We start from the raw sequence: 12249 nt of genomic DNA, 5'->3' as shown, positions 1-12249 counted from the left end.
GCAATAGCAGCAGGTGTGGTGGCTGTGGGCTCTTGTGCGACATTGCACTAGAGACAAGTGAGATCTTCTGGGAAAGAAGGTAGAGTTTTTTCAATGATACCAGGGTATTTCTGCTTCCTGGCTACCTCGGCTAGGTTGGAGGGCAAACAGATTGGGAAATGAGTGAGTGAGCCTGAGCCCATCATGGCTGTTCCTATACACAGACCAGAACTGTCTGTTGGGCGTGGGAATGCAGGTTGTATGTGACACATCTCTACTATAGTCAGTACATTCACACTCACCAAACTGGGACAGAACCACCCACTGTCTTGGAATATCCTTATAATGTGCAGTTAGGGTTGCATCATGCCTATATACCCATTGTATCTTTCCTTGCGCTCTGTGCCCCCAATTGTCAATGGTAGACCTTGGTTAGAAATGGAATCATGGACTCAAGAAAAGGCACGGAGACCCAGCAAGCCTGCTTGTTGTAACTGGTGAATTAATGGATCCACCAGGAGCCCTGTGGGGCTGGTGGGTAAAGCACACTCCATGTAAGCTAGACGGTGTATGTAGGCTGTGGGAGCATTCTCTGCTGATGTGCACATAGATCTTTACAAACTCTTCCTTGAATGTCAGTGTGAACTGTATTCCATTCCCATTAACTGTTCGTAGAAGTTGTAGGTAGAAGATAACAATGCACTAAAGCCCGAGATAGTAGTAATAACGTACTTTTGTTTTTTACGTTCTAGTTTGCAGCAATAGGCCCAACCACAGCCGAGGCGCTGACAGCAGAAGGGGTGCGTGTTAGCTGCACTGCGAAAAACCCAACGCCTCAGGACCTGGCCATGGGGCTGAAGTCAGCTCTGCAGCAGTGAACACTTGGCGGGGCTTGTCTGGAAACTCTTGAAGACGCAGCAATTGCGAGGTTCATTGGCACGTGTGGGTGGTTTTGATTCGAATATATGCTGTTATAATAAAACATAGACATTTGTAAATAGCAGCCTATTGGATGATTCATATTTCCATAATTAAAATAAAAGTCGTGTGCGGCCTACCAGTATACCCCGCTTCGGGCACTTTTGCAGCTTAGCGCCCCCAGTCGTTTCCCCTGTCAGCAGCCCTTTCTCCTCACCTGCTGCTCCATGGTTTTTAGCTGAGTATTTGCTGCTTCCCAGCCACGGTACTCTACAATCTAACGTCCATTGTGTACTGTTGGATCGATGCCTCGTGGTAGCTGTAGACCAACATTTGACATCCACGCATACCGGACCCTGGTAGAATTTCCACTTGACCAGTTACACATGGTTTCAAATTAATCCATCCATGTGTATTTTTTTTTTACAATCGACTTTATATTAAACAGAAAACAAAGGTTTCTTATTGAAAGGGTAATTATTGTACTTGCTAAGTAAAAATAGTGACTAAAGCTATTAGACAACAATGAACATTTTCAAGATGCAGCGCCAATCTAGAAGAATGTTGTAACTAGTCAGTTGGAGTTTCCGCACAGGCGGCTGATTGTTTAACACTCGGTGATCAGGCAGGCCACAGATGGTTGATGCTCTACAGGTTAGTATAAGCTGGCAGGGCCTGGCTTCCTCTGTAAATTCTTCCTGTTCCGCCCTCCTTCCACAGTCATCACACGCGGTAGATGTGCTGCGTCCACATTAACATCACACCTCAGTGACAACTTGTTTTAAAGGAGGACGGCAACATCTTGCAGGCCGCCGACGTGTGCAAACACAGGAGATTAAGCAGCAGGAGGCTGGACGGTTGTGTACTTCAGCAGTTGCGAGCAAGTCCACAAACACGGGCGCAGCCTGTCCCCGGTAAACACTCAGTGTAATCTTCTCTGCGGTGCAGGTGTGCACGCCTCTCCTTTGATTTCTAGCATGTGCGTTCTTCTTCTTTTGTTTGGTAAATCAGTTGAAGGGTTGGCGAGTCCTTGGGTGTGCTGTGGAGTAGGACCTTCTGCACTCTTTCGCTTGCTATTGTGTCCTCCCATGTGGCTTAAGGCAAGATATACGATTCATTTTGGAGATCACAAACTGGCCGTTTGCGACAACAAAAATGCTTTTTGATATGTACAAACACCAAACTGTGATTCTGCAGAATCACAGTTTGGGTTGCGAACCAGAATTTGGCTGTACCGTATTTAGGGCTTCCCTTCCAAATACAAATTCGCAGTAGTATTTATTAATGTTTTGCAATCGAATTGTGGTCGCAAAACATACATTTTTTACCACCAGTTGAAAGGTAGTTATAGGTTCAGTCTCAAAGGGGAAGGGGTCCATAGGCACCCCTTCCCCTTTGAGAATGTTAAAAAAACACTACCTACTCTTAGAAATCTAATTATAAATGTTTTTTTGTTGTTGTTTTGTAACGCATTGCATTTTCCTTTATGTAAAAGCAATCACAGACATGGTGGTCTTCTGACCCCAGCAGGCCATCATCCCTGTGATCACTATAATTTCTAAGGGGTTGCAAACTGTAACATACCTAATTAATATTTACAAGGCAGGTCGATTTGCAACCACTAGGAACCGCTAATTTTTCTGTAAAACTTTCATACATTAGGAATTGCGATTTTCAAATTGTGATTCAGTAAGAATCACAATTTGGAAATCGTAATTCCCAATGTTAGTACATCCGGCCTGAGTTCTTTGTCTAAACTTTAAGAAGCACTCTGAAAATATGTAAAAAAAAATTCCATCAAAAAACCACGCTAATCCCAAAATGTTATGTGTGTAACACAAAAATTATGGATGTTTTAAATACATGTATGAATGAAATCTTAAGTTAGAGATACATCTCTTTGTTACTTTTCTAATCCTTGTTTCCAGAAACATAGGATACACTACATTTTTTTGGGGGGGGCAGAGGTAGAGGGCAGCAGAATCAGACTTGGAGACTTTTCATTTACCCAATACAAACTACCCAAGTGAAACAGTGATATTTAAATATGATTTTTTTAATACACAGTTCAGATAGAGTTTAATCAAAGACAACTCAATGTACAATTGCTCAGCAAGTCACAGCATCTGCTGACAAAGGCAAAAGCAAACTGGAGGTCACAGGTTTGAATATCTGCAGGATCTGCTTTCCATCCTTCAAAGGCTTATAACATGAGTATTAGTGAGTTCGTATAATAGTAACCCCTGTAATTTTTTGTTCTATGAGGATGTGAGAAGGTGGCTGGCAACACTTTGTATTCAAAGTTAATATTAGCAGAGACTGGGCTCTTAGAAAAAATACAAAGGAATGTATTCTGGGAGTCCGATAGCTCTCCTAACTGGATTTATGATCAGAAGCATACATCTAATTCTCCTTACTGCACGCTGATAACCCAAATTTATTGTGTCAAAATGCTGTGAAGAGGCTGAAAAGGGTGGTTGGGCGCTAAACAAAACACATACTAAATATGGCTAGCTGCAGAGAGGTAGCAGAGGTAGAGCCTTTTAAAAATGTGTCTGAGCCTTACCTTTAAAAATACATCCAAGCCTTACCAGAAGCTAGGAGCCTTGAAACAGATATGTCCTCTCATTTTTGTAGTCTTCTCTCTCACAGACTGGGGCAGTCCGAGAAGGCTGGAGCAGCACATAATGTGGCTCAACAATCTGCTACAAAGGGAGTAAGGCAGGTAGGTGCCTCATGAAGTGGAGCGGTCAGGAAAGAAGGAGACATAGTTTCATGGCACTATGGCGTGTGCTGGGAAAGGGTGAAGTAGTTTGGACCCATTTACTTGTTCTGTTCAAAGGTTGATGAAGAGGAGTGGGCCAGCTGTGGCCATGTGTAGATAGAAAATACATGCACCTTTCTGGTGCTGCTGAAATGCAATGGGACATGCCCAGGGAAGGTGCAGTGTGGAAGGTGTTTGGCACTGGTGGTGCTAAAACGAGGAGGAAAAGGCCTTCTTTAGTCCCATTTCTGCCCTGCTCCATTGAAGGTAGGCTTACAGCTCCCATTCGTTTTGTATGTACAAAAGTGCATCTCTGCTCCTGTTTAAACTTCACATGTTGTAGTAGAGTAAATACACTCTGACAACAATCTCATATCTAGTAGTGGAAGTTTGCAAGTATCATGTGAGGCGGCACTTTGATTTTCCTCTTCGTCAGCATGAATTGAAGCCCTTCAGACCTCCATTTCGGGGCGGCAGGCAAGTGAGGGCTGATGGGACTTGGGCAATAGACAACCCAGAGCCTAGGCTTCCCAGCCCGCAGGTGGTGGGGCAGGGTGCAGCATGGATTTCCTAGTCTTCATCCGGGAGACAGACTGCTGGCAGCAATAAAACTTCCTTCTCTTCATATGTCCTCAGATGCACAGGACAACTTTGAAGTTGAGTGGGGGCAGCGGGTGGACAATAATGCAAAGAATGCCCAAAGTCTTGTAGCCTAAATAAAAGGGCAGAGTGCTTAGGTTGGAGGTGACCTTCATGATATTTGCTTCTGTGACCCGAAGAGTGGTCATAAGTACTAGAACCAGGTCAGCATATCAACAGCAGGGCCATTTAAGGTAGCACTTTCAGACACCAGTGGCCCTGCGATCAGTAGAGGTGAATGGGAATTTTGTCCACCAGGTACTCCGTCACATTTTCCCGTGTGACCTCCACTCTAAAATCTGGGTGGGATAAATTTCCCACGTCCCCCACATTCCTTAAGCCCATGCTTGTTTCTTTGCACATGCTTAAAATTGGCTGTGACCTGATCTGGGACAAACACTGCAAAAATGTAACTCATGGGGAGAGCAGAGATCAACTGCATGGGGCTCCCTGAATTCAGGGGGGGGAGCCTGCATATGGCGAGACGCAAGGAGCCAGGATTCCTTGTGGGGGGTGCATTGGTAGACGCACCATCGTGGCTTCTGAAGCAATTCTAGTGCTTCCTAGCTGCACTAACGTAATGCGTGCACCGACCCCGATCATACAAGGGGTCGCGGTAAGCGAGTGGGTTCTTCCTTCCCGCTCGCCGACTGCAAGGAGACTGCACAGTTGCTCCGCAAGGAGCTTTTAAAAATTCCACCCCACCTCCCCTATGGCACTTGGTCCTATTGTGTGTGCATTCTAACTGTGCTTCATTTCTGTTTAGGTTTAGAGCTGGTAATTGTGTGCTACTCACCAATTGTCTTCCCTTACCGGGCAGAAGGCTACATCGTGAAAGTATGTTTTGTTGTATTGTAAGTAGTTTGGCAGAGTGAGATCATGATTGGTGGGGTTTACCTTTGTTACTTAAGCAGGACACCAATGTGCATGGGGCCCTCCAAGGCGTGCTGGCTGGAAATCGAAAGTGACATCCAGGTGTGCAGGGGTTTGCAAGCCCTCACTGGCATCTGGTCTCAAGGGCCTACCATCTGCGCATGTGCAATGGGCACAAAGCTAGCACTGGCCCTTGCGGGGTGAGTCTGAGAGGTGTAGGGGGCTCCCGAGGTAGGTATCCTGGCGGGCAGGTGGGCCCCCTGCACAAAGATTGCACCTTGAAGGGTTGCTGAACGGAGGGGTTGGGGCTCTCACATATGAGAGGACCTACCCCTGGACCACTTAGCAGGGGGGTGGAGACGGGTCTGGGGAGCACCATGGGAGCTAGTCATGATATCCTATGCGGTCACTGAAGTAGATATGCAGCAAATACATTTAGATAGTGCCAGGGAAAATGGATGTATTAGCGTTCTCTGTTAAGGCCAGACATCTACAAATGTAAATTAAGTAGTAAATATGATGGGATTACTGCATACAAATGTGTTGAGAGATGATTTGATATTGGTTAATTTTTTTATTTGAAATAAAATACGGCTGGGGATTTATGACCCCTAACCCAAAAGGATCAAAGGAATGTGATTTATTGATTAAAATGGTAGTTTTGGGCCACGGGAGGGAAGTCTCATGGGTTGGCAGGAGGCCTCAGCAGTACCTGGCCATATGGGTCCAAGCGAGCAGTTCTCGTGAGACTTTTTCATTCCAGACACATCACAAGCCACAGGAAGGGAATGGTGCTTGGGCCTCTGGCTGCTCTCAGCAGAAGCTTAAGAAACCTTCACAATGGTTAAGGACACCAAGTGCAAGGGATATAATGTATTTGTGCATGTATTTAAATTACTCAAATTCCTGTCCCTTACAATATATCAGCCTGATTCTGAGAAGCATGTTCTTCATCTGAACTAAAGAATGGCCTTTTACTTTCAGTGAACATTGTCTGATAGCTCAACTGCTATCACCACCAGTTTTTACTTAGTCAGGCTGGTGAATATTCCTTAAAAGTGATGCACTCAGCTAATAGACAAAATGGACGCTGTGAAAACTGCTTGTGGTAACTAGATTACTTTTCTGAAGGGCGACCTTAGCGATTATTGATGGATGGACTAGGAGCAGGAGAAATGTAGGCTTTCATTTAAGGTTTGACAGGATTCTCCTCCAGGGGGAGATTTCTGTGACTGCAACCATGTCAGCTTCTCTAAAGGCTCTCAGAATCTGTTGAGCGGCTGCAGTTTCATGCAGCCACTCAGCAAACTGGTTTGTTTTACAAAAAAACTCCTGAAGCATGAGTTTTTTGTTGTAAAAAAAATTACAAATGGTCCTGCCAAACAGGGAGTTTTCTTCCTCTGTGTGGGTGTGTGAGGGGGGATTTTAAATGTTTACTACGTGGGACCACCAACCTTTACTTGGAAGTTCCCACCAAAATATAGCACATCAGACTGTTTGCCTTAAATAGGTTGTGCCACAGGGGTAAGGTTTCTGCCAGGGAGGATATCGCCAGCAGAAACATGATTATTCACCCAACTCTAAAAAGTGCGGACAGACTGGAAGTTTGCCAGACGAGGTGGAATTTTGTGGTGGAGTATCCTATCTACCAAACTCAAAATAACCCCTTTAATTTCTTTCTAGAATCATCAGTCTTTCGAATTTTAGAACAAGCTTTAAATATTAGAGTACATATTAGGTAATGACAGTACATATTTGAGGAACAGCCAGTGGTTATTCTGCAAAAAACAGCTCCATTAGCGTGCACCAGTTGCAGAAAATCTGTGACAGGTTATTTTGCCCCAGACAATGTGCAAGAAGTAGAATTTTCAAAACAGAAATAACAACCACTCATACCCCTAGACAGCTCTACAGGTAAGATAGTAGGCTTAAAAAGACACCAAAAGAATAGTGGAAACCTGCAAGGAAGCTTGACACATTTTTGCATTACATTAGAGGTCATAGTGCTGGCGGAGTTACACTTGCAAGATCCCTTAATGCGCAACACCAAGATTGAGAGCTTGAATCTTAGTAGGACAGCTTTATGAAAAGCTGCCATAGTGCTGATGTGAACAAGCGACAACTGTTATGGCTGAAGAGTCTCCATCAAACCTAGTATTAGGTATCTGGGGTGGGGAATCTGTCAACTGCTCGCAAGAGTAGCATAAGTGGATTTTAAGGTAGGCAAGATTACAAGGGTACATTAAAGTAGTTGTTGAGAATGTGACATGGTGCCTGGACACCAATAATATGTTATTGTTGTGTCCATAATAATCTACATGATTCCAGAACAGCCCTAAGTTAACATAGTCTCAGCCCTACAATAAAGGCTATGTTGGCACTTAGGGGGGCAAACCGCCCAAACACCGCACCACGGTCAAATGACCGTGGCGGTGATGCCAGCTTTCCCGCTGGGCCGGCGGGCGATCTCAAGAAGATCACCCGCAGGCCCAGCGGGAAAGCCCCTGCAAAGAGGAAGCCGGCTCCGAATGGAGCCGGCGGATTTGCAGGGGTGCGACGGGTGCAGTGGCACCCGTCGCGATTTTCAGTGTCTGCAAAGCAGACACTGAAAATCATTATGGGGCCCTGTTAGGGGGCCCCTGCACTGCCCATGCCAGTGGCATGGGCAGTGCAGGGGTCCCCAGGGGCCCCACGACACCCGTTCCCGCCATCCTGTTCCTGGTGGTAAAAACCGCCAGGAACAGGATGGCGGGAAGGGGGTCGGAATCCCCATGGCGGCGCTGCAAGCAGCGCCGCCATGGAGGATTCCCTGGGCCAGGGGTAAACCGGCGGGAAACCGCCGGTTCCCCTTTTCTGACCGCGGCTTTACCGCCGCGGTCAGAATGGCCCAGGAAGCACCGCCAGCCTGTTGGCGGTGCTTCCGTGGTCGTTGACCCTGGCGGTCGGTGACCGCCAGGGTCAGAATGACCCCCTTAGTAGTTAATGTGGTCCTCTTTTTGCTGTGGCACACCTGGAAGGGTATTTCATAGGTCTACCATGAGTTGCAAAGGGAATGCTGGAGCCTCAGCTGCTGGTAAATTAATGTCTTTTGTAGGTGATACACATGAGCTAACATCACATCCATATCATATAGTAAATAGTCTTATGTTTGAGAACGACCTACTTGTGTGAGTAGCATGCAAACCAAATTTCCATGTAGATGGACTTTTGCCATTGTGAAGACGTTATTCTAGAGTGTGGATGCTATGTTAGCTAGATAGTCGAGAATATCTGAGTACTCATGGTCGTCAACATCCCTTTTGGGTCAAAAAAAGGAAACAAGCAGTCAGGGAACAATAGTGCATTCGATGCTGAATCAGGAATATCTATCCAACCTCATGGAGGTGATGTCCACACACTACCAGGCAGAGGTCCTGTAATACATGGACTACAGGTGAACACGCAACACCAATGGTTCTGGTAGCAGCAGCCACTAAAGTGCCAACCTCACCACAGCTCCCGTAACTCTGGTTCCTGTTGTGTTAACACACCTGCAGATGTGAGATTTCTTCCAAGTAGTGCAAGCAATAAAAGTAAGACAAATAGATACTTGTGCGGGACACTGTCCTGAATGTTCTGAAATGGATTATATACATAAGAAGAACACCTTGTAAGCTACTTTTTAGCAAAGCTCTCCCCCGACCGACATCTATCTTTGAAAACCTCATGTTTTAATGATTATCCAAACTTTATGTAGCCATATTATCTGTAAAGGGGGGCTAGACCCCTACCTCTTTGAGTTTAAAGATGTCGATGTGTTCTTTATCTGCATTTGTATGGCATCCTGCAATACACATACAAAGAGGAATAAGGCCCTCATTACGACCTTGGTAGCCTGAAGACCGCCAGGGCCGCAGTTTTGGTCTCACCACCGACGGGTCAGCGGTGAAGACTGCCACATTATGAGTGTGGCGGTTTGGCCTCTGCCAAACTGCCACATCCTCACTGGTACCACCGTGGCAGTTGGACAGCTGAGCCGGAGATCAGCATCTCCGACCCGGTGGTCCACTGAAGACTGCAGGTGATATCACAAGTCTCATCACATGCAGACAACACCCACTCACACATGCACACACAACACTCCCCACCCTCCCACACTCCTCCCCTGTCAGAGGATTGACTTACCTTGTCCTGCAAGGAGGTCGTCCGCCGGGAACATGCGTTTTCCACCGCCGGCAGTGCCCCACCATCAGGACACCGCCAGGCTGTATTACAGGTCGTAATACGGCTGGCAGAGTCCTTTTGGTGGGGCGGATCTGGCGGTGGAACCGCCTCTGCACCTCCCACCACTAGCATGACTACTGGAGGATTTCTGACCCAAATTGTGGCAGAAATCCTTCAGTATTCGTAATTAGTGGTCTGGCACTGTGGTCTCGGGAAAAGACCGCCAAAGTAATCCTAAGGGCCCAAGTCTCTAAAAATAGTTTTTGTGCCAGAAGGTATCCCTTTCTGCACAAAATCAGTTTTGACCACAACGCAGGCACCCCTTAAGTCGTGGCGCAAGGGTGCCCGCGTTGGTGCTATGCTGCCACAAATGTACCAGCACAACAAGAGAGCAGAAGTGCGCCATATCTTAGTAGTTATGGTGCGTTTCTGAACTCTATATTTCCCAAAACGCAGTGCAGCAAGTTACCTTGCTGTGTTGTGTTAAGTCAAAGGTTAGTAAGTCTAGCACCAAGTGCCTCCCCTAAGCTCCTAGGGGGCTTTAGGAGTGTACTACTGTGGTGTTTTGAGACTTAAAGGACAAAGTCAGAAGGTAAATCTTTGACCAGGACGAACCTGGTTGGTGTATAAGACCTGCGCTCCATTGTGGTCAGTGTCAAGTTGAGCCTTGGTCCTGATCTACTGCATGCATTGACTATCATTGGCTCTTTATGCTTCTTGGTGCTATTCCTACTTGAAACCTTAAAAAATATTATCCCGAGTTCCCCCGTATTGGAATGTTTTCATCTTGATGTAAACAATTTTATTAAGTTTTACTGTGTTTTTCTAATTTAGTTTGTGATTTTTATTATTTTGCATTTCCATTTTATTACTAAATAGGACCTTCAAAAATACTTTGCACATTGCCGTATGTTAAGCCTGTTTGCTCTGTGCCATAGCTTCTAGGGGTTGAGCTCAGGTTAAGTTAGTAACTTTGAGGGATCACCCAGACAAGGGTTGTGATTATTCATTTAGGTGGGTAGTTTCTCACCCTAAATAACAGTCTGGTTTCTTATATTGGGGCATCTGAAGTTGTCACCTGGATTGTGAGGCTGACTGAGAGGAATAATGGATATAAGTTGTTCTCTCCTGTGCAGTTTGCTAACATCACCGTTTGGAATCCTTGCTTAGCGTTTGGCCTTGTTTCTTCCTTATATTTATTCCCCTCAGAACCGCCTTGTCTGAATGGTACAGCTTCCAAACTAATTGAGGCCTGCTGGGGTGGATTCAACCAACAGACCCGAATAGCTCTTAATGGTTGTCTCTGGGGTGACATAGAAGGGACAGGGTAGTAGCACAATTAGAGTTGTGTGATTAGGCTTTAAAGATACACTGTTTGCTTTGCTCACTCCCTACATCTGAGCATTACAGAATGTTACTGGTAGTGTCTGTAGTTTCCTCCGTACTTGTGGCTGAGTTGTTTGGTGGAGTAAAGGGTGGCAATGGGAGCAGGTATCACAGTAAATCTGCTTTTGTTATAAGGCAGCTGTATTGCCACTCTCTCCATGGTTCATAGTCTATAGATCTTCTGATGGATACTCCTAACTCCGGATTCCTCACCTTTTGAATTTCCTCCAGGTGCCAGACTGAATCTAGAATTATTCATAGCAATTGCTCCCACACGTTGACAGGTGGTGCCATTGGACTCCATTGTGATCCCACCATCTCCTGAAGTGAAAGCATGAACTTGCATATAAGCACCATCCCTACACTCTGACATCAGTTTGTTTCTTTGTGCACCATTCCACATGAAATTGGAGCTCTGCCCCACTCCCAAATGTTCACATAGTTTTACTGACTCTAATATCATTTTTCTCTGACACTGTTTTAGAGATATTGTCTCACCTAAAGACCACAGGCTTTGAACCATGCTGTGACTGCAGGTAGCAAATATTTGTTGTGGGTCTGCACGAAGTCAGCCGCCAGTCTGTGATGTCTAAGCGTGGCTCAAAGTCATGTTCCAGTGCTTCCTGCTGCATGGAAAGCCATCAGGATGGCAAAGCTGCTAGCCACTGAACACAAGAAATGCAGCGGTCGTGCTTTGTCGCACTCCAAACAGCGCACCTGCTCCTGCTGCATGTCATTGCCCTGTTTCAGGTCCTGGTTTCCCTCCAGTCACTGTCATCTGGTAAGTTGAAGACAAAGTAGAGAAACAAGTCTTGCCATAAACAAGAAGTCCAAGTGAGACTCTTCTCTAATTTGTCACTCCTACTCAAAGCGAAGTCACACAATCTTACATGAAGGACCTGACGCAGCTCCCATCATCATACTCAGATCCTATTCTGATGTTGGTCACTGCATGTCCTGATTTTCTCAGACTGTCATCGGCACAGCAGCAGATGGAGGCCTTCAGACAGGATATTCTGCAAGGTTTCCAGATGATGCCAGCTTCATTTCCAGTGCTTTTGTGCTGCAGAGCTAGAGGGGTGCCTAGTTGGACTACTGCTGGCAAGCCCTGCCCTGATGACAACTGATCCAGTTCGACCAAAGCCCCAGCCCAAGCTTCGTCGGTTCTATCCACTTCGGTGCCAGCCTCAGTTCCACATCCCGTGCCTGGCCTGTGTCTCGTTATAAGATGACCAGTGTGCAGTCCCCAACTGTGAATGAACCTCTGCTTCAGCCTTAACACCAGTACTGCTGTAGGCTGGAATCCTTGTTCGGATCAGATTCGGAAACTATTCAAGACCTTCAAAATGTTGTGCATGATAAGGACGACAGTAAGGAGGCAGGTAATTTGCTCCATCTTTATTATATTGATGTTTGCTTATATTTAGATCTACAGAATGCCAGTGGCTGGGTGGTTCCTCTGGGTCAGAATTGGACTCTTCACCAGG

General features: G+C 46.0%; 1 protein-coding gene across 10 annotated transcripts in view; it reads left to right on the top strand.

The window, feature by feature from the left end:
• Window positions 1-977, top strand: part of UROS (uroporphyrinogen III synthase) — a 450422-nt gene extending 449445 nt beyond the window's left edge. For all 10 annotated transcript variants that reach the window (XM_069239701.1, XM_069239705.1, XM_069239706.1 and 7 more), the window contains one exon: window positions 732-977. In XM_069239701.1, the coding sequence (XP_069095802.1) occupies window positions 732-857 (126 nt within the window). In that variant the 3' untranslated portion in view covers window positions 858-977. The remainder of the gene's footprint in view (window positions 1-731) is intronic.
• Window positions 978-12249: the final 11272 nt, after the last annotated feature.

This window comes from Pleurodeles waltl, chromosome 6, assembly GCF_031143425.1.
Source record: "Pleurodeles waltl isolate 20211129_DDA chromosome 6, aPleWal1.hap1.20221129, whole genome shotgun sequence".
In the NCBI taxonomy this organism is placed as follows: domain Eukaryota; kingdom Metazoa; phylum Chordata; class Amphibia; order Caudata; family Salamandridae; genus Pleurodeles; species Pleurodeles waltl.
The sequence above is the reverse complement of the archived record's forward strand: the minus strand, read 5'-3'. Positions and strand labels throughout refer to the sequence as shown.